Source organism: Antechinus flavipes, chromosome 4, assembly GCF_016432865.1.
Source record: "Antechinus flavipes isolate AdamAnt ecotype Samford, QLD, Australia chromosome 4, AdamAnt_v2, whole genome shotgun sequence".
Lineage (NCBI taxonomy): Eukaryota > Metazoa > Chordata > Mammalia > Dasyuromorphia > Dasyuridae > Antechinus > Antechinus flavipes.
Genome location: NC_067401.1, coordinates 445,452,687 through 445,474,880, shown reverse-complemented (window position 1 = coordinate 445,474,880; position 22,194 = coordinate 445,452,687). Strand labels below are relative to the sequence as shown.

Genomic DNA, 22,194 nt, shown 5'->3' with positions numbered 1-22,194 from the left:
AACTACTAATTACTACAGTGAAAATATGGTAGATAAAATGAGGGCTATTCCTGAGGTTCAAAAGAAGAGTATCAATGAAACCTTGTAGATACATTTACTTTCCCCAATTAAAAAAGTAAAAACTCTCTTGAAACAAAAATACAAGTATCATCAATTCGTATATAGATCAAACTTTAAAATGCATGTGGACTTATTTTTCAACGAACTATAGCTTTACAATTTAAAATACAATGGGAGCTAACATTTACTTTATATAGTGATTTCTGATTTTAAAAGCAGTTTCCTTGAAGCAACTTTGTTTTTTAGGTGAAAAAACAACAACTCAGATTGAAATTTATACTTCCCCACTTGGTAACATTGCTGATACTTGGACCAAGGTCTTCTGACCTCAAGTCTAGGTTTATTTAATCATTTGGCTAGAAGATATAAACTAGAGATCTACTTTTAGACATTGTGAATTTTTTTTTCCTCTATGTTGTTAATCTTAAAGTAATAAACATTCCGTATTAAATCATGCTAGGATTTGGTCATGAATTCCTGATGCAAAATATTTTCATTTAAAAGAAATCTCTCTACTTTATCAAGTATAAAATGAGAGCTTATTTAGAGTATTTTCATTTTCCAGCTATTCCTTTTCTCAGGGAAGCTTTAGTCTATAAAGATATAGCTTCCTTGCTGTACAGAGTGATTGAAGGAAAGAATACTTTCATTTTTAGTAATCAGTTTTCTCAAAAGGGACCTCATGATAGACAATCCTGGCCCCATGTGCTGAACATCTCTCTGAGGGTGGAGGGAATTTGACATTTTTTTAAAAGGAAACTTAAAATTTCCAGGTAGATTATTAGATTGGAAGACATTGTTAGGTTATTCTTAAAAATTTCTAGACAGTTCAGCCAACTTATTTGCACCTCAGTGAGGAAATACATGAGGCAAGAAAGGCAACTTAGAGGCCAACATATTCACATTTATATCCATAGTCTCTTCAAATACAAGCCTCAGGTTGCATTGTTACACATTCCTGATTCTAAGTTTAGACTAACTTGAGGTATTTTTGTGTTTGACCAACATGAATTACATTTAAATATGTTCATCTAATTGTGGAATGCTTTGAAGGGCTTGAATTATTCCTTTCCTTTTCTCGAAGATAAATTCCAGAACCTTCATTTATACTTTGATTTATTTTTCTTTTCATTTCAATGATTTATAGACTGGACTGAAAAAAAAAAATTCTTAATCCCATTAGGTTGAAAGGTGGAAACCAAGTTCAGCACTTATGTCTTCTGTTATTGTGTGATGCAGATCACAGATGAAGAAACTGAGGCAGATGGAAGTTAAATGACTTTCCCCGGGTCACACAGTTCTTGTCATGGATCTGAATGCAAGTTCTGTCAAACAGCATTCAGATAATGAGGTCCATCCAGACTATCTCTTTAAGTGCAGGAAGGACTTACATGTATAACAGCTGAGCCATTGTTGGTGACTTGATAGATGATGAAAAATGAGAGGATGAAGGCAACAAAAGACAGGCCAGTGAGCTTGACTGAATATGCCACAAAATTTCTATTTAAAACTAGCAAAACTCTTGTGGACATTCCCATGTCATTGTGGAGAAAGAAAGAGAATATGAGCTTTAGATAAACAGATAGTGCCACAGGGATCTGGGCTGTTTATCAATTATTGGCTGATAGGCTTTGTGTACTCATCATATTTGTAGATGACACAAAACTGGGAAAGATAGCTAACATTTTGGATAACAGAAAATAATAGGAATAAACATAAAAACATTTTAAGTCAATTTCATAGGTATAAGGTATGGCTAGTCAGTACTTCATTTGATAGTACTTATGATAGGTGGAGGTCTTATTAGACTATAAGCTCAGTGAGTTAGCAGTGTGCTAAGGCAGCCCAAAAATCTAATGCAGTCTTCAGTTACATTAAGAAAAAAACAGTTTGTGAGTAATACTGTTGGTATAGGCTGGCCTAATCAGACCACAACTGAATATTGTATAGAGATTTGGGTGTCGTGTGTTAGGAAGGCTGGTGATAAGTAGGAAGTGACCAGAGAGGTTACCAGGATGGAGAGGGGCTACATGTTGGTGCTGGAGAACTAGGAATTTGGTACGAAAAGCAGCAGAAGAAACTTGGTAGCCCTTTTCAAAAGTGTGAATGTTCTGTTTGGGTCTGAAGGACAAAATTAGTCATTTGATTAAGAATTGCAAAAAGAGAAACTTAATGTAAAGGGAAACTTCTGAACAGTTAGAGCTATGTAAAAGTTTGAATGGGCTTTTGCAAGCTTATTGAAAACTTGGATCCTGCCTTGCATCCCCTGGTCTTTGATAGGTGACCTTCTGCTTTCTCTTGTTGGGAAAGAAAACAAGGGGAAAATTGAGGAAGAGCAATTAGAGAAGTAAGAAGCCTCCTAGTCCAGGGAGAACAAAATATTGAGGAGGAATGGTCAATGAATGAGCTATGGTGTAGAGGTTCCCCATAATTCGTACTCAATCTTTAGGATATTGTTTTGTTCATTTGATATGGTTTATAATATCTAAAAATTCACACAATTCAGCCACACTCTGATAACCTATTATAGCCAAAAAGTGAAGGCTCCCTAGTTTCAACAGACTGCTTCCATCTCAGTTTCGTAATGAGCTTGAATGACACCCCTCATTGAAGCAAGGCATCCTTCCCTTTTAAAGCTTGTTTTCTATCTGATTGTTACTTCCCATCTCCTTTCTATTTGATGTCTGACTGCATTGGAGAATAAAAGTCAACAAGGTAGGTAAAGGAAAATCAACAAAAAGAAAAAAGGAAGGTTTGCCTAAATAAGGTACAGTATTTTTTTTAAGAGGCTTCAGTTTTAGATAGACTCTATAAAATGCTTGAGGTTTTACCTTTCTCAGTTTTTTTGGTCTATTCTTTTAACAGGTTTTAGATATGTTGCTGTTATTCAGTGTTAGAAATTATAGGGCTTTTTGGTATCTATTTTTGTGGATATGGCTGTATATTGACTAGCGTATAGAAATAATGTGGGAGATTATCACCACTAACATTTTCATTGCTAAAATAAACTCAAGGAACAATTCAGTTATGTTCCCAGGCTTCCAAGTGTATAATCTTGTTATTGTTATATATGATTCTTTACTTTCCTTCATCTCGTATTAGTGGCCAAATCTTGTTGTTTCTCCCCACCCCTTTGGACACGCAAATAGCCACCACCCTAGTTCCTGTCTTCATCACTTCTTGACTAGACTATGTAGCAGTGTCCTAATGGATCCCCTTGTTTTCTCCACTAGCTCATCCTATATATTGCTGCAGTCATATTCCTTAATATTACACCTGACTGCATGATGTTCTCAGTCAACTCCAGTGAATTCTTGCAGCAAGGATAAATATAAAACCTGTTGAGCTTCCTCTTCCAGACTCTGAACATCACTCTCCCTTTCCTATTTTGCGTGTACACGAGATGCTCCATCTCCCATCTCCATTCCTTTGTACTTATTGTCCAACATGCCTGTACCACACTGCTTATCTCTGCTTATTAAGATATAGCTTGAACATCATCTTCTTTAAGAAATCTTTCCTGGTTCCCCCTAATAGCTTGTGCCCTCCTTTTCAAGATCCCTCTTATTAAACTAGTATATGTATGTTGTACTTAACTAGAGTGTGTGTGTATTGTATTTATAACTTTTTACTTATCTTGCATATATTTATACACTTATTGTTTACTTCATTAGAATATAAGCATTAGATAGATATGGATTGTTTCATTTTTTGTACTTGTCTTCCCAGTGCCTAGCATGTAAGTGCTTAATAAATAAATACTTCTTAATTGATTGATTGTTCAGAAAAGGTCAGATATTCTTAGTCCTTTTCAAAGTCATACTGTAAATGCTATCACTGTGAAGAGTGGAGAGTAGGAAAACTATAAATATAGTTCCTCCATTTTTGTGTTAGTTTCTGGCCAGACAAGCTCTAAAAAAATTTCCATGAAAAATTATGGAATTATAAACATCTCTAACAAAAAGTTAATAATTGAATGTTTTTCTTAAACATTTCCTAATATTTCAGTTTAGAACTGAGATCAAGGAACAAAGCTTTGAGCTCATGAATATCGTAATTGCATAGAAAAGTAGAAATAAGATGTGAATGGATTCCTATATTATAACCTTAACTATAGTTAACCAAAGTAAATACTATGATAATTCCTAAGAATTCACCCACCTTTGTGTCTGGAATGTTAAGTGCTTTCTTTGAAGGTATTTGGGGGGTCTATTAAATGTTGAGAACTTTGGGTGAGTGGTTCTTGAAATTATCTAAGCAGTGACTGAGTATGTCTTAAAATTCCAAAGATGACAGATAGAATATTTTCTTTGACTTAGTGTAGAAGCAGAGTGGTCAGGGAATATATTCTGGGTTCATATGAAGAAAATGGACTTTATCCTTCTCAGATTAGCATTACTGTGTAGTATCTCAAACATTCTGGTTCTTTGAGCCATTTTATGGTACTACTGCGGCTGTGTCTTTCACAATGATGAATATTGCTAAATATCTCCTAGAAAAATTTTGTTTATTTGTTTAAAACCAGTAGCTTGAATTTGGCATTTGAAGATTTTTGCAGCAGAAAGTAATGTCTTATTTGAAGTTAGAGAAGTATTGAAACATTTGTTCTTTGTTATATTTGATGAAACATATTTCAAGGCTTAATAACCATAATTAAAGAAATATAACATGCAGTTTAAATGATCCATTTCAAGCCGGGTCGATAGCTTTGACTATGCAGGTCAAGCACCCCTTTTCCCCATCCAGTGGCAGTTGTTAATAAGACCAAGATTTAGGGCTGTATGGAGTTTTATGAACATTTGATATACTCATCTCATTGCAAATGGAAAACTTATACCTGGAGAGGTTCTTAGTTTCCCAGGGTCCCTCAGTGTATATATCAGAGTTGGAATTGAAACTGAAATTCTTTTTATTGACTTTATCTATACATATGTAAAATGGTAAAAGGAGCTAAAAGTTGGGTTTGTAATGAAATAATTACAATTGATTCCAGCAAATAGAATTTTCAGCTCAAGAGTAAAGGGACAGTATTTCAAAGAGTTAATTTTACTTAGCAACCAATTTGTTGTCTACTGTTTTGCTACTGAATGCATGTTCACATGCTTCCAAAGTGTAACTGCAGCCAGCTGGATTCAACTGGATATTTCATCAACCTAATCATCCTAAAACATCAGTTCGTTTTTCTTTTGTCACAATATAATATTTGAAAACTAAAAGGGCATTCTCTTGGTTCTTTCAATAGGTAATATTATCATTCATAATAGCAAATTGAGTTCTCAGAAGTTCCTAAATCTGGCAATTGTAAAATCTCAAGGTTGTCAGGGACCTCAGAAACCATCTACTCCAGCCTACATCTAAAAAAAGATCAATCTCCTTCACACAGTTTAGTCTTCCTTCCCATTCTGATTTGGAACAACTCTGATAAAAGATTTTGTTAGCACCAACTAACATCATTCTGAATTCTGCCCTTTTGAACTAAGTAGATAAATTTTGAGCCTTCCTCGTCAGATAATTGAAAAAAAAAAAAAAAAAACTATTGCGTTCCTATAGGCTTCTGTTCTCCAAGCTAAGTGTCCTTACAGCCTGCAATCTCTTTTCACAGCATGATCATCTGGTTGCTCACCTGGATCTTCTTTAGCTTCTCAATTTTTCTTCATAAACTGGTCTGCCAGAGCTGAGCATGGTGTTTCGTTTTAATGTTGCCAGAGTAAAAGACAGAACTGTCACCATCCCAGTCTTAGACAGTTGTGCTTTATAGTTCAGCCTAAAGTTGCATTACTTACTTTAGCTGCCATTTCACATTGTAGATTCACCAGGTTTGCTGTCCACTAAAATCTCCCTGACTTTTCAGATAAAGTGCTATTCACAGAATGTTAACTAACTCTCCTCCCAGATTTGTGTCATCTATTTAGTTTGTAAGCATACCTTTATGCCTTTCTTCACCATTGATTTTAAAAAAAAAAGATGGAAGCAGTGCAAAAATCACTGGAATTGGAGTTAGAACTACATTTATAACATTGGATAAATCACTTACACTCTTAAGCTAACACTCTAAAGTGAAAGAGGAGGAGGAGAAAACTTTAAAATCCACTCTGACTCTGAATCTTTGATCCCATGTTAACTGACACAAGACCAAGGATGTATCCCCAAGCACCTCATCTAGACCTCCCTCTCACCAGATACGAAACTCCTCACTACTATTCCTTTGTCCAGCCATTCTACTGGCCCAAATTTTTCTTACATTACTTTCTTATAGCTCTACAACTTGAATATAAAAAAAGCAAAAATCAAGGAAACTATGTCTGTTTTGTTACTACAATTTCCCTTTCATAAGCAAAGCCCTCTGTGTTGTGAAAAATTAGGCTCAGAGTAGACCTTTCCTTTATCACTTTAACTTTTTGTAGGATGAAGGTAAAGCAAATATGTATTGGTGTTTCTGTTTTTGGTAGAAGTACCTGAACTATCACAGGTGTCCCAATAATTGAAATTCTGAAGTTCACCATCACTATTCTGTCTTGCCAGACTTGTGACTTGTTTTTTTCAAGTCCTGCTGCTTCCTTTTTTCAGGTGGTCTGGGGAAAATACCAATGTTAATAAATATTTTTGTTTCTGCCTCTGCTAATTTTTCCTCCCAGTTCTCTCTCTCATGTTATATCTTCTTCTGTTTTTGTATGACAAATAAATTCCTTTATTTTTTTCAGCTTTTATAAAAGCAGGAAATATTCAGAAATAGCCATTACATAATAACAAAAGACAGTGCAAAAATTTAATCTTATAATAATAATTATCACCAAAAATATTTCCAAGAAATTAATTTTATTTGAGAGGCAGAAGGTGAAGTATATATATTATAGTAGTTATAAATATTCTTATATGCTCTTCAAATTATCTGTCCATTATATCCAGAACAGATTTGTCTTTCCATCAGTGCTTTCCTTACCATTTGTCACAGAAAAAGCCCAAAATGCTTTACAAAATCCATTACATTTTGTTTTAATTTCAGTAGTATTTTATTTTTCTCCCTGCTCCCAAGATAGCAGTCTGTACAATCATTTTAAACATATTTCCATATCAGTCATGTTGTGAAAGAAAAATGAGAACAAAAGGGAAAAAACAAATAAAAAAGATGAAAATAATATGCTTTAATCCTCATTCAGTCTCCATAGCTCTGTCTCTGGATGCAGAATCCTTTACATTTTAAGATCATTTCCATATCTGTTTTCTTATAAATTATGAAATTCATTCAAAATTACATATGTAGAATTAATCACACAGAAATACTGTCATATTTTTTCTCTCTAAAATTGAAGTATTTTACTGTCCTTGTCATTCCTATATATAACAGTATGGGTTTTTTTTTTCTTTTTCATTTGCTTTAATTGGAAGTGTATAGTCAAAGTTCATGGTCTTAAAGTTCATGAAATATTGAAAAGTTCAATCCAGAACTATTAATGAAAACTATTCCACCAAATATGAGACAAATTATAGGATTCTATAATCTCTTTGTTTGGATTCTGCCTGACAACAGACACTTGCAACTATTAACCATAATGTAATCTGATAAAACCTAACTGGAAGAATAGGCAAAACAGAGAGAGAGAGGATGCAAGTCTATGTGAGCGAGGTGGGAGAGCTGTCTTTTAAGTATTTTGAATCAAGAGCAAATAAGTATTGTCAATTATTCATAGGAACTTCTGCAATGCAATTCCTTTGAACAGGATGACTATCTTAAATGAATTATCTGAAAAAAAAACTTATTCAGAAGTCATTAAAACAAAGATAACAACCCTAATTTCTAGAGAAAGGGAATGGGAACAAGTCATATCTGGATTGTAGCTTCTTTGCTGGTAAAATTAAAATTGTGTTGAAAGTAGATACATCTGGGATTCTTTCCCAGAATTTATGATTCTTTACTCAAAGAATTTGTGATTCTTTACGCAAAACCTAGGCTTCAGTATGAAATCTCAACTGTTTATTTAAATCACATTTCCATTTATTTTTAAATGGACATTGTAGACAAATAGTTGTAAATTATATATGACCCTTTAAGTTTTATCATATATCAATTATTTTTAAATGATCAGTGATTTCTAGAAATAAAAAGGCATAACCATAATAATTATACTATAAAGAAATATTTAGTCACTTTATCTTTTTTTTAAACACAATATGCCAAAAACAATTGTATTATTAACCCCAAATTTCATTTGCAGAATTCATATAACTTATAAGAACACTATAATAGCTACTCTCGGGGCATTTTTTTGTTTTGTTTTGTTTTGTTTTTACAAAAAATACAACTAAAATGTAATAATTCATAGGTGAATACTTAGCAAAATATGGATATGAAATTTCAAATTTTTGAGAACTAGAAAAACATTAAAATATTAGGAGAAAGCATCTTATGCCATATCTTACATAGATTTAAATCTTAGTTTTTGCAGTTAAAATTCAATACAATCTTACTCCATTTTTTACCTGTTTTTGAAGGGATGGTGCCAAAAGTTAACATGGAATACTTCCAAATATTCATCAAACAGAACCAAAAATTCATATTTTAAAATTTTTTTTTCCTTTATTTGAAAACTTTGCTTCTTTTTCCGTTTTGACTTCCCAAAAAACATTTCTTTCAAATTTTACAGCAGCTTCTTTATCTACTTCGGCAGCCATTTTCTTGCCTGTTTCTTTGCTCATATATATTCTTATTAGATCTTATTTCTTTCTTTACTATATGTTACTTGAAATTAACTTCTTGAATGGCCAAGTAAACACAAAGCATTGAATTCAGCGTATAAGCAGAAATTAAATCCAATTTGACTTGTTTAAGTGGGTCCAACTTTTTAAATAACTCATTTCTAGAAATTGACATCATAGTCTTTAGCATTTCATCACAGAACGAAGGGAACTGTCAAATGCTGACAGATTGTTATGAATTTCTGCTAAATGATCTTCTCCATTACTATCTTCTGCCATGCTAATTCATCTGGCACTCACTCCTCCAAGGGAGCAATAAATACCTTTTAAAGGACAATGCTACTTCCGTGCATCATGGCCTGTCTCAGTATCCTTTTTCCATACGTTAGAATACAAGTTACAGATATTTAAAGATAATAGATGAATTTCCGTCTGAAATTATTTTTTATATTTTCAGTATATGTGTATAGTCATCATTTTGTACATGTAGGTATATTTGTGAGCAGATATGAAGTGCTTTGGAAAGATTACTTGGCTTGGAATCAAAAGGTAGACCTGTAATGTTTGTGTTAGCTTTCTGGAGGTCTTCCAGAAGGGCCTTGGTCTCAGTAGGATAGATACCACGAGAATGGACGAGAATAGAGTCCAAAGTTTTTATTGTCTCTTATGTAGTCTGTGTCTGTTATAGTTTGACCCAGTCTCCTCTAGCAGTCTGCCAGTCTGACTTCTCTCAAAGCCTCTTGAACTTCTTTTGTAAGTTGACATGATGAGTTTAAAGCAGTGTCTCCCCTTAAAATGTCATATAATGGTTGTAATTGATAGGTAGTTAAGCCTAACACTGGATGCATCCATTGGATATCTCCTATTAATTTTTGAAAGTCATTTAAGGTGTTCAACTTCTCTGTTCTAAAATAAAATTTTTGTATTGTAAGCACCTTAGGGTATATTTCATATCCTAAATATTGAAAATTTTTGAATTTTTTCTGGAGCTATATGCAATTTGTAGTTCCTTGGTGTTTCTATGGTCTTTTGTAGACATGCTTCTAATATTTGTTCCTCAGGTACACACCTCAATATAATTTCATGTAATGTAATAACGTAACTTTTGGAAATATTTTTCCTACTGGAGTAAGAGCAGCAGCTACATACATTTGACACATAGTAGGGCTATTTTTCATTCCCTATGGCAAAACTGTCCATATCTTTTATAAGGCTCAGCTAAATTAGCGCTGGGTACTGAAAAGGCAAATCTTTTTATATCCTTCTTATCTAGAGGGATAGAATAGAAACAACCCTTAATGTCTATAACTCAGAGGCCATTCTCTAGGCAATTGAGTAGGAGATGGAAGTCCAGGCTGAAGAGTTCCCATAGTTTCCATCTGTTCATTTACTTTTCTCAAGTCAGTCAACATTTTCCAGATTTCTTTTTTTACAACAAATACAGGGGAATTCCAAAGACGTAGAGAAGGTTGTAAATGTCCTTGGTCAAGTTGCTTCTGTACTATATCTGATAACGCCTGAATCTTATCACTCGCTAAGGGCCTCTGTTCTACCCACAAAGGTGTATCAGTTTTTCATTGAATGGGAACAGGTGAGAGTGCAGGCAGGCCTTCAACAGCAGCCTGCCTAAAAAGCTGAAGAGCTCATTTGTAATCCTATTGTAAAATGTCTCTTCCCCACAAATTGATAGGGATTTTTTTTCCAACTACAAAAGGAATAAAAACTGTTTCACCTTCAAATATCCATCTCAAAGGCATAGCACTAACTTCAGCTGCTATTGATCATCCTACGTCAGACATATAGGTGTTGACCAAGGATTGGGCCAATTGGCACCTCTAATGACCGTATGATCTGCACCTGTGTTTACCAACTCTTCCAGTGATATGCCATTTACATAGACCTACCTTTAATCCTCGCTGTTGGTGCTTGCTGAATGATCTTCGGCAAATTACTTTAACAAACTGTTTCTATCGTCGGCTCTAGGAAATAGAGATTGATCTTGCCTCTCTGCTGTACTTATTTGACTTTTATTTATTTTTTTTTAGGTGTTAACTTGCTTTTTTTGCTCTCTTCATCTCCTTGTATTTGGTCTCCTGATCTTTTTCCAGTCACCAATTCTTGCCTAATCCCTTTGAATGTATTTCTTATCTATTTGAGTATTTGGTGATTTTTTTCCCCTTTTTTTTAAAAATCATTTTTAGCTGATTTACTTGCCCTGGAGTATTTTTTAGTTGTAATAGGTTTATTCATTTTGAAAACTTTGGTTGGACTTTAATTTTCTTGGATGGTTTTTAGCCTTTTAGCTTCTCTTTGGGGTTCTTTGGAGGGGACAGCGGGTCAGGGGAGACTGGCTCCATGCTAAGCCCCATCCCTCTTGGATTATTCTCAGAGGGTTTTTAAAACCTTAAAGCATTATACAAACTTGAACTATCACCATTATTTTTCCTTCTAAAAAGTATGCACTAGAATTGTTAAGAGTAGAACTTAAAATTCTGCAAAAAGCAAAATATTTCTTTGTGGAAGAAATATTGAATTTCAAGAATATTACTTTTAAAAGATTGTCATTTCGATCATTAGTTCAAGGAAATTATTTTTGTAACTTAATATTAATTTATCTGTGTAATAATTGCTATTATTTTATTACATTTTAGAGAGCAGCGTTTCTATTGGCATCTGAAACTCCTGTTTCCTCAGAGTCATGCTGAATATGTGGAGAAAGGGTATGATTTACATGTGCCTATATAAAAAAATGATTTTAGTAGACAGAAACCCCATTTAGTAGAATGAATATCAACAGAATTTTAGAGCTAGAAATAAACTATTTCATTATAAAAGTTAATAAATAACTGGCAGAATACTACTTTCACTTATTTCCAAGTGCCTATATTTAAATAGACTTTGCCAATAAATGATAAGGTAGAGACATTTATATATACAAATATATGTTACATACACATACATTCATGCATACACTCACATAATGCCAGCCTTATCTTTTTTATATTTTTGACACCTGAAGGTGATTGTGTTTTCCTTGCAAAAAGTAGAACATAGATTTATTCCTTTAGATTGCTTTGAGGAAAGTCCATATAATATGCACTGTTATCACATTCATGGTTGTTGTTCACTTCAGATTGTCAATTTGGACTTCCATGAAGTTCTTTGAGCTTTTCTCTAAGACTAATCTTTACCAAAAATAAGGAAAGGACTTATTTTTTTTTTCCCTGAATGTGTATGCAATTGTATGCATCTGAAGGATCAAGAAATATTTTACATATTATTTCAAACATCTTGCTGAGCAATTTTGTGGTTTGAAATGATATATATGAAGAAGTTGAAAAACTATTATTACTTTGTGGGTAAAAATTCTTTTGTCTGTCCTCAACAGTTAAAGTGGCTAAACTTTTTACCTTTTTAGCCATTAGCAAACTTATTTTTTTAATAACGCTAATTCCATTTTTGCAAGTACATATTAAAAGAAACTTTATATATTCATAACTTGATTATAGTAAAATTCTCGAGATGTTTTTATGAGGTTATTAATAAGCATGTCCAAAAAGTCTTAAAAGCATTTTATAAAATAATTTTTGTTTAAAAGCATGTTAAAGGAAAGCATATATATTTGGAAGTGACTTAGATGTAAAAAACAAAAGACAATCAGATTTTTTTAAAAAGTTAAATCAAAATGCAAAAGTTCCATTGGTTTTTAAACTTTAACATCTTCAATAGAGTATCATAAATGTTATCCTTTGTCTTTTCTATCTTTTGTAAAAAGAGTACCTGGTGATAAGAAGCTTCATGAAATCTTAAGAACCTACATTGATCCTGAAAAATCTGATCCTGTAATTCGTCAGAGGTATGCTTTTAAAATCTTAAAACTTTCTGAAGTTGGATTATGGACATTAATGGTTTCTAAACCACTCTCTAGTTATCATTTTATCAGCTTCATATTTCAAATTTAATACCATAATTTCACTTTGAATATAATTCAATCATTATAGTATTATCTTCATAGTAAATCAGACTTTTAAATAAAGGTTTTCTCATTACTATTACTTGATGGAAATTGTACCATTTGTAGATAAACTTAGTGCTTGAAACTTAGTTTCTGTATCACTAATACACATTGAAAATTCTGTTAGACTTATCTTAATTTGTTAATGATGGTGCTGAAAGATGTCTGCAGGGACAGTTCTATATCATAAAGAATCTCTCTTTTTTATTTCAATATATTCACTTGGAATGTAAATAAATTGATGGTGTAGCTCCAGGGAAACTTGAAGCACAGGTTTAGACTGACTATACACTGAAGTGTCTTGTGCGTTCCCAATTTGTTTTCATCTTTCTCCTCGCTCAAAGCTGAGCCACAGGGATGCCATCCTCAATATCAATACATTTGGGAAGGCATTTGTGCCTTTTTACAATCAAATAATTAAGAGATTCCACATAGTTGGCTATAAAAAATGCGCTATACTTTTGATAAATTACTTTCAAGTACTAGCTAGGCCTAGTATATTAAATAAAAGTTTAAAAAAAAATTAAATGAAAATGACAATCAGATTAGCATAATTGGGTAAAAGGAATATTTTCAAATGAAGATCTTTAATGGAATAATGAGGGGGGGAAAGAGGATTGGGGTGGATTGTTTTTTCTTACATCAAGATACTGGTTGGAAAATATCTTTTTAGCTGTATCTGTCTGAGGGATAATGAGAAATCAAGTTTGTTTCTTTTGTTGTTATGGAATGTTACTAATTAAGGACTAATTGAATTTCAGGTTAAAAGCTTATGTGTTTTCTGAGAGTGGTGTACAGATTTTAATGAAGATTGAAAATATGCAGCATAACTTAATCAGGTAAAATTCTCCTCATTCCCAGATGGGCTTCCAAACATTGATCTATCCAAGTAGTTGATGTTGTTAAAACCTTTTTTGTGTCATGCCATTTGACTTTTAAATTTTAAATTTCATGAACTTCACAAAGAGTTCAAATTTTTAAATGAACATGAAGCAAACAAACATGGCCTAAGAAAGTAACAAGCAAAAATAGAGTTCCATATTAAAAACCTTAAAATGCTACTTTCAGTTGTAGAAGGTAACTCATAAATTGTTTTTTTGATGTCGTAAAATTGTTTTTTTGCCAGACTAAAAGCAGACAGGGAATTACCTTTAACTTCAAAATATGAATGACATCTGCAAGGAGGAAAAAAAAAATAGCATTCCTATTGGTAACTACTCTTAGAATTTTTCTTCCATTAGAATTTTAATTCTAAAATTGATTCTCTTTATCTTATAACAAATACCATTGGAATTTGGTTGCAACCAAGGAAACCCTAACTCATCTTTAGATTTCCAAGTTTCACACTGTTTAAGTAAGAGAAATATTAAATATTGAAAATTCTAGATATTCAGATCCATCAGAATCAATTCTTATTTGAATAAGTACATGGTAACTACAGTAATTGTATGATATATGTTAAATTGAATAATCGAAAATAATAGCTTGTTTGTGTAGCTTTAAGAATTGCATAGAACTAGGCATGTTTTCTCTCATTTTATCTTTAGAATTATGATTTGAGGGAAGTAAGAACTACACGTTTCTATGGGATTTTTAGGGAATCTAAAATTCTGCCAGATTGAGAGCAGAGCAAACCAGGATGGCAAGACAGCTTAAAGTCTGGAGACATCTGTTCTAATCTTGGCTCCGTATCTGTGCATTAAGAATGGAGTAGATAAAAATTTGAGTGCTTCAGTCTCTTCATCTATTAAGTGGCTTAGAAAGATTCTTTTTAAGTGGTAAGTGTTGTAAGTTATTTGTAAGTGATGAGTTAGGGATATTATTAAGATGGCAATTTTATGTGAGATAGTATTTCTAAAGCTCTTAGCAAAGTGCCTAACACACAGTAGGCAACTTAATGAGTGCCTATTTCCTTGTCTTCCCTTCCCCCCATAAAAAAGAGGGGAAGTTAGAGAATGGCACATTTAGACTTTATGTAAGAAGACATGACCTCTAACAATGACAGCTATTCAGGTGCTTGTAGTTGAAAATTCATTAATGCAGCAGATTAATTGGAACAATGTCACCAATCACAGGTATCTAACACAAAAAGCATTGTCTTAATAGGGAGGAACCTCCCTGTTACATGAAAGTGTTAGGTGAAAGTAGAACTGGAATGATCTTGGTTCAGTTGGCAATGCTAGAAAGAAGATACTTTTTCTGGGTTGGAGGCTGGACTGATGAATTTTGAGGTCCTTCTGCTCTGATATTCTAGGTTCTAAGGTTTTTTTTTGCTCTGACATTCCAAGTTCTAGGGCCCCTCTCAGCTCTGACATTCTAAGTTCTAAGTTTTAAACATATATAATATTAAACATTTAATGTGTGCTAGGCATTGCCAAAGAAAGATGAGAGACTACAAGACAGTTGCAAAGGCAATATTGACTAAGCACCTACTCTTTGTTAGGCCCCGTACTTAGCTCTGAGGCAGAAGGATCCCTGCCCAATTGCAATTGCACTCAAGGAACTCACAGAACTCACAATTATGTACAAACAAGTTGTGTACAGGATAAGTTGGCAGAAATCAACAGAGGAAAGGCACAGAATTGAAAGAAATCAGAAAAGGTTACTTATAGAAGTGGGAGGCAGAGATGAGGAGAAAGGGCATTTTTAGAAATGGAGGATAGTCACTGAAAATGTCTAGAGATGGAAATTGTTTGAGAAAGAGCAAGGTCATTGTCATTGAATTGCAAAGTATGTTGAGAAAGGGAAGAGAATGAATAATATAGAAGAGAGTTGGACAGGTGGGGGGAGGGGGTCAGGTTATAAGGGGATTTAAATGTCAAACAAATGGTTCCTATTTGTTTCTAGAGGTGATATAGAGCCTTTGCAGGTTATTTTTTGGGGGTTGGAGGGATGACATAGACCTGTGCTTGGAGAAGATCAATTAGAATGCTGAGCAGAAGTTGTGCCAGGTCAAGGAAAGATTTGAAGCAGGGATGCCAGCCATAAACTGTTGGCAGTCGGTGAGGCATGGGATGACAAGGGCCTGAACCAGTGTGGAAGCAATATCAGAAGGGAGTAAGGGAATGTATACTAGAGATGTTATAAAATCTTTGATGACAAAATCTCCATCTATCTCAAATGTGTTGATGGCATATTCCTATGCTGTCTGTATAAATTCCGTTAGGAGTTTTCTTAACATACTCTGATATTTTAGGAAATTAGATACAATTATTTATTTATCTATACATGCTTGTGTGTACACATCCATTGATCCATCTATACACATGCATAAGATTTTAATAATCAGTTTTAAAATCATATTTGTATTTAGATCAAAATTAGCATTTGAATACTAATATTCATAATTAGAATTTTAACATTATGTTTAGAAAACTAAGATTATTTGAATTCATAAAATTTGTATCTTCTAATTTTTAAAATAAGAATCAAAGAGGATTTAAATATTTCCTTTAAAATGTTTACTGAGAATTTATAGCTTTGTGGGCTATTTGATTTTTTAAAAATTCTAGAATCCTTAAGCATTCCAGTGGCTTCACAATTAATATCTTTTACCAGACGTTTGATTTTGTTAATTCTGTACATTTTGCCATCCTTTATGAATTGGTTTATTGGTAGCATTTCAGTGCTTAGAGCATAATAGGTACTTAAATGCTTATTGACTGAATGAATGAACTATTCATTTTAGCTATTATATACACTGAACAGCCAGATTCTGGTTTTGCCAATTCTAGTTTTTTTTTTTCCTTTATATTGGGTTCACTTTTGCAACAAATTTACATGTTGAAATTATATATATTTATGCTAAGGAAAAGTAATAATGTGCTGCCAACATATGCAGTCTATTAAGACACAGATTTCATTTTGCTTTAAGAAGTATCAGATTTTACTCTTTGTGACTGAAGGCTTATATTATAGGTGTTAAGCCTAAAATAAATAAAAGGGAAAAAAAAATGTAAAATAGCATTAAACAACTTACTGGCTGTGATTAGAAAGCCTACTTTGTAAATTAATACAAACTGATTTTTCAAAGTCAAAATTACATAATTATGCCCATATCAAGTAAATAATAAGTTGAAGCTAGAAAAAAAAATTTTTTTTAAACTTCTTGCTGTACTGGGAGTAAAAAAAAATTTCTCCTAAAGAATATTTTTACAGTAAAAGAAAATATGCTTAATACAAAAGTTCTGTAAAATTGATCATTGAAGGAATGTTGACTGAACCTAGCTTGTATACTAGAATAGGGTTCATATCAACCAAATAATTTTTGGTAGCTTTTTGAAGTTATGGATTACATAGTGTTGTTTTAACTGTCATGGCAATAGGTTGTTTGTCCCTTGCCTTTAGAAGGCACTTTCCTAATCATATTAATTAATGCAGATTTCTTTTGACATATGCGAGAGGGCATTTTCTCTGGTCATTCTCCAGGCCTGGAATGCTCTCCCTCTTCCACTTTAAGTATTGACTTCCTCCAAGTCCAAGCCAGAATTCCATCTTTTACAGGAAGCCTTCCCCAACCCCTCGTAATTCCAGAGCTTTCCCTCTGTATATGGGTTCTTTGTACGTATTTGTTTGCCTGTTTTTTTCCCATTCAATTATAGGCTTCTTGAGGACAGGGATCGTCTTTTGATTAAGAGCCAAGTACAGGGCCTAACATATAGTAGGTGCTTAGTCAATATGGATTGGTAGACAGCTAACAGATAAGCCATCTTTGGCTTGTGGGCTTTATAGTGTTTGTAGGTCTGGGACCTCGAGTGAGTCCCTTGACATTTTGGAACTTCACTTCTTGCTGAAACGAGGGCTTTGAGTTATGTGATTTGACTAGAATTTGAATTACTTGTTGAATGCTAGAATTAAAATCACAAACTGTCAGAGTGGAGAGGCACCTCAGCTCCCTTCCAGCTCATCCTGTACTTCACATTATTCCCCTTTTCTCTTTACCCTATTCTCTCATGAGGAGATGCAGAGAAATTAGAACTTCTTCCTGAAAACTAGGTCTCTAGTTGTACCTTTGGTCTCATCTCCAGACTCTAGTTGTACGTTTTTGGTCTCACCTTCAGTTTTCTTTGGCAGGCTGACCCAGCGTTCATCCTACCTTCTCTCTGATCTAGTCTCCCCTCTACTTAACTTACCCACATCTTCCCTGATTTCTCTTTCCCAGACCAACATTAGGCACTCTTGTTTTCTGTACCCCATCCTCTTTTCCTCTTCTCACCTTTGCATCCTGGCCTCCAACTTCATCACCCAACTGAAACCAAACTGCTCTACAGAGTCACCCATGATCTCTTTCATTGCCAGATCAGGTGACCTTCTCCACTCCTCCCCTACTTCATCCTTCTCATCCTCTCTATAGAATTTGACTTTATTTACTATTTTTTTCCTCCTTGGATTCTCTCTTGGTTCCATGCCTATTTGTTTAATTGATTCTTAAGTTCCGTTTCTGGACCATCCTATTTAACTGGATATATCCCAGAGAATTTATCCTGAGCCCTCTTCTTTCTACACTTTGTTAGTGAATTCATTTCTCATAGTAGTTATCATCTTTTCTGCACATAACTCCCAGATTGATATAACCAGCTTTGTTCTTAGCTTCTGATCCGGATTACCAGCTCCCTAGTAGGCATTTTGAGCCAGATGTTCCTTAGGGAAACAGCATGGGAAAAGGCCTGAATTTAGAGTCAGAATCCTTGGAACTCAGCTTGCTGCCTCTGTGATCTTCAATGAATCATCTGACCTAGGAGAATTTAGTTTCCTCATTTGTCAAATGAGAGGGTTAAGTGTCATCTGAGGTCTCTTATAGCTTTAATTCCATGGTCATATTTGTGAAACAGAAGTTATCTTTGACTCTCCATCTCATCCTGCTTTCTTCCCAAGGGTGCTCAGACTAGCTCTGACTTAAAGAAATTATTCTTTACATCAAGCCTGACATTGCTTCTGTAATTTCTATCCCTTGCTCCTAGCTTTGCCTTCTAAGACAGAAAAGGATAATTATTTCCCCACATATAATAGTCTCTTGAATAATTGATAAATCATATGTCTTCTGGGCCTTCTCTTCTGTAGCCTTTACATCTCTAGATCTTTCAAACTATCCTTCTTTGGCATGAATTCAGTACTTTCACAATCTGATTCCTCTCCTCTGGAAATTCTCCAGACTGTCAATATCCTTCCTAAAATGGCATTTAGAAATGAATATAACATTTTAGTTATACTTTGTTAAGACAGCACCATAGGACTATCATCTCATTCCTGGAGTCTGTACCTCTAAAATTTTGATGCACCCTAAAGTCACATTAGCTTCTTTGTCTGCCGTAGCTTCCTTGTCTGCCGTATCATACAGTTGATCTAAAGAGTTCTTTCAGACAAATTTTTGTCTAGCTAATGCCTTAATTCCTTACTCCATGTAGGCCGTCTGACCCAGCTGCTTTGTATATATCACAGTCAGTTAAGTTTGTCTCAATAGAATGTGTGTAAAGCTGATATCCACTTGTAATATTAAGTTGTGTTTTTTCTTTCTCTTCCCCTCATTCATTTTTTGTGCCCATTATGAACAATTAGATCATAAGGACAAATACAAAGAAACAAGAAAATAAATGCTTCTAACTGGGACTGTTTTGATAACAGCAGACCTAGTTCAAGTGTTGTGTGTAGTAAGTAGCACAATAGAAAGATTGGTAGATTTGGAGGTAGACTTGCTTTTGAATATTGACTCTTCTTCCTCCTTTTATCACTTTATTTAACTTCCTAAGTTTCAGCTTCTGTGAGAAGATTAGACAAGATCAGATCTTGATCTTTTTTGTGGATCCCTTTGGATCCCTATAGGTAAAACCTATAGACCTTTTCTCCAAATATATTAATTAATCTAGATTTTTTTTCTTAAGTTTTAATGCATATTTTTATTTTTAAAAGTTTATGCACTAAAATTGTTATTTTCTTAAATTGGATTAATAACTAGGGGAAGAAGGCTTAATAATAATAATACTTTGAAGAATAGAATTGCCAGTTTGCACCTTAGAATGAAAATTATACTTTTTAGTGTACTGATTTGTACTTGTTAATTCAGAATTTCTTTTTGTCTTCACCTTACCCTAAAAAGAAACTTGGAGATTTTGGAAATGAAAAATATTTAAGTGATAATGATACAGTATTAAATCTATCACAGAACATTAAAAGAATTCCAGGATTTCTAAGCACATTCTTAACTACTTTCAGCTGCCTTCTACTTATATAAACAGAGAATATGCTATTGGCTTCTATGCAAACTTATTGAATGTAATTTTGTGGTGAGAGAATGTTTTAATAATCAAAAGCAAGCCACTTCTTTTTAGATCTCATTTACATTATTTTTCATAATTTCCCTTTTGGAATTTCTTTAGTACCACTGACATTTCCTGTAATCAATCCAAAGAAGAAAGTATACTTAGGTAATAACAATCACGTTCAACTCTATTAGAAATCAGTGAATCTAAAGGCTTTTCTTGGACATTAGCTTCAGGATGACTCCCTCAAGAAGCTTAGCATATACTAGAAGTCATAGTAGAAAAGCAATGCTTCCCTGCAGCAATTAGAACATACCTAAATGTTTATCAACATTTAGTAGCCTAGGTTTTTTTTTTTTTTTTTGTCTTTGTTTTTGTTTTTTTGTTGTTTGTTTTATATATATATAACTTTTTATTGACAGAACCCATGCCAGGGTAATTTTTTTACAACATTATCCCTTGCACTCACTTCTGTTCCGATTTTTCCTCTCCCTCCCTTCTCCCCTCCCCTAGACGGCAAGCAGTCCTATATATGTTAAATATGTTGCAGTATATCCTAGATACAATATATGTTTTCAGAACCAAATAGTTCTCTTGTTGCATAGGGAGAATTGGATTCAGAAGGTAAAAATAACCCGGGAAGAAAAACAAAAATGCAAATAGTTTACATTCATTTCCCAGTGTTCTTTCTTTGGGTGTAGCTGCTTCTGTCCATCATTTATCAATTGAAACGGAGTTAGGTCTCTTTGTCAAAGAAATCCACTTCCATCAGAATACATCCTCATGTAGTATCATTGTTGAAGTGTATAATGATCTCCTGGTTCTGCTCATTTCACTCAGCATCACTACATGTAAGTCTCTCCAAGCCTCTCTGTATTCATCCTGCTGGTCATTTCTTACAGAACAATAATATTCCATAACATTCATATGCCACAATTTACTCAGCCATTCTCCAATTGATGGGCATCCATTCAATTTCCAGCTTCTATCCACTACAAACAGGGCTGCCACAAACATTTTGGCACATACAGGTGCCTTTTCCTTCTTTAATATTTCTTTGGGATATAAGCCCAATAGAAACACTGCTGGATCAAAGGGTATGCACAGTTTGATAACTTTTTGGGCATAATTCCATATTGCTCTCCAGAATGGTTGGATTCGTTCACAACTCCACCAACAATGCATCAGTGTCCCCGTTTTCCCGCATCCCCTCCAACATTCATCATTATTTTTTCCTGTCATCTTAGCCAATCTGACAGGTGTGTAGTGGTATCTCAGAGTTGTCTTAATTTGCATTTCTCTGATCAATAATGATTTGGAACACTTTCATATGAGTGGTAATAGTTTCAATTTCATCCTCTGAAAATTGTCTGTTCATATCCTTTGACCATTTATCAATTGGAGAATGGCTTGATTTCTTATAAATTTGAGTCAATTCTCTCTATATTTTGGAAATGAGGCCTTTATCAGAACCTTTAACTGTGAAGATGTTTTCCCAGTTTGTTGCTTCCCTTCTAATCTTGTTTGCATTAGTTTTGTTTGTACAAAGGCTTTTTAATTTGATATAATCAAAATTTTCTATTTTGTGATCAGTAATGGTCTCTAGTTCATCTTTTGTCACAAATTTCTTTCTCCTCCACAAATCTGAGAGATAAACTATCCTATGTTCCTCTAATTTATTTATAATCTCCTTCTTTATGCCTAGATCATGGACCCATTTTGATTTTATCTTGGTATACGGTGTTAAGTGTGAGTCCATGCCTAATTTCTGTCATACTAATTTCCAGTTATCCCAGCAGTTTTTAATCAAATAATGAATTCTTATCCCAAAAGTTAGGATCTTTGGGTTTGTCAAATACTAGATTGCTATAGTTGACTATTCTGTCTTATGAACCTAACCTATTCTACCGATCAACTAATCTATTTCTTAGCCAATACCAAATGGTTTTGGTGACTGCTGCTTTATAATATAATTTTAGATCAGGTACAGCTAGGCCAACTTCATTTGATTTTTTTTTTCATTAATTCCCTTGAGATTCTCGACCTTTTTATTAAATGTTCCATATGAATTTTGTTGTTATTTTTTCTAGATCATTAAAATATTTTCTTGGAAGTCTGATTGGTATAGCACTAAATAAATAGATTAGTTTAGGGAGTATTGTCATCTTT

The 22,194-nt window shown here is 33.7% G+C and overlaps 1 protein-coding gene and 1 pseudogene across 2 annotated transcripts in view; one reads left to right on the top strand and one right to left on the bottom strand.

Annotated features, from left to right (window-relative positions):
• The window catches only part of ZNHIT6 (zinc finger HIT-type containing 6), a 59,702-nt gene that overhangs the window by 20,733 nt on the left and 16,775 nt on the right, over nucleotides 1-22,194 (top strand). For both annotated transcript variants that reach the window (XM_051999252.1, XM_051999251.1), the window contains 3 exons: nucleotides 11,406-11,474; nucleotides 12,530-12,610; nucleotides 13,531-13,608. In XM_051999252.1, the coding sequence (XP_051855212.1) occupies nucleotides 11,406-11,474; nucleotides 12,530-12,610; nucleotides 13,531-13,608 (228 nt within the window). The remainder of the gene's footprint in view (nucleotides 1-11,405; nucleotides 11,475-12,529; nucleotides 12,611-13,530; nucleotides 13,609-22,194) is intronic.
• LOC127559258 (nuclear nucleic acid-binding protein C1D-like) lies at nucleotides 8,611-9,033 on the bottom strand (annotated as a pseudogene).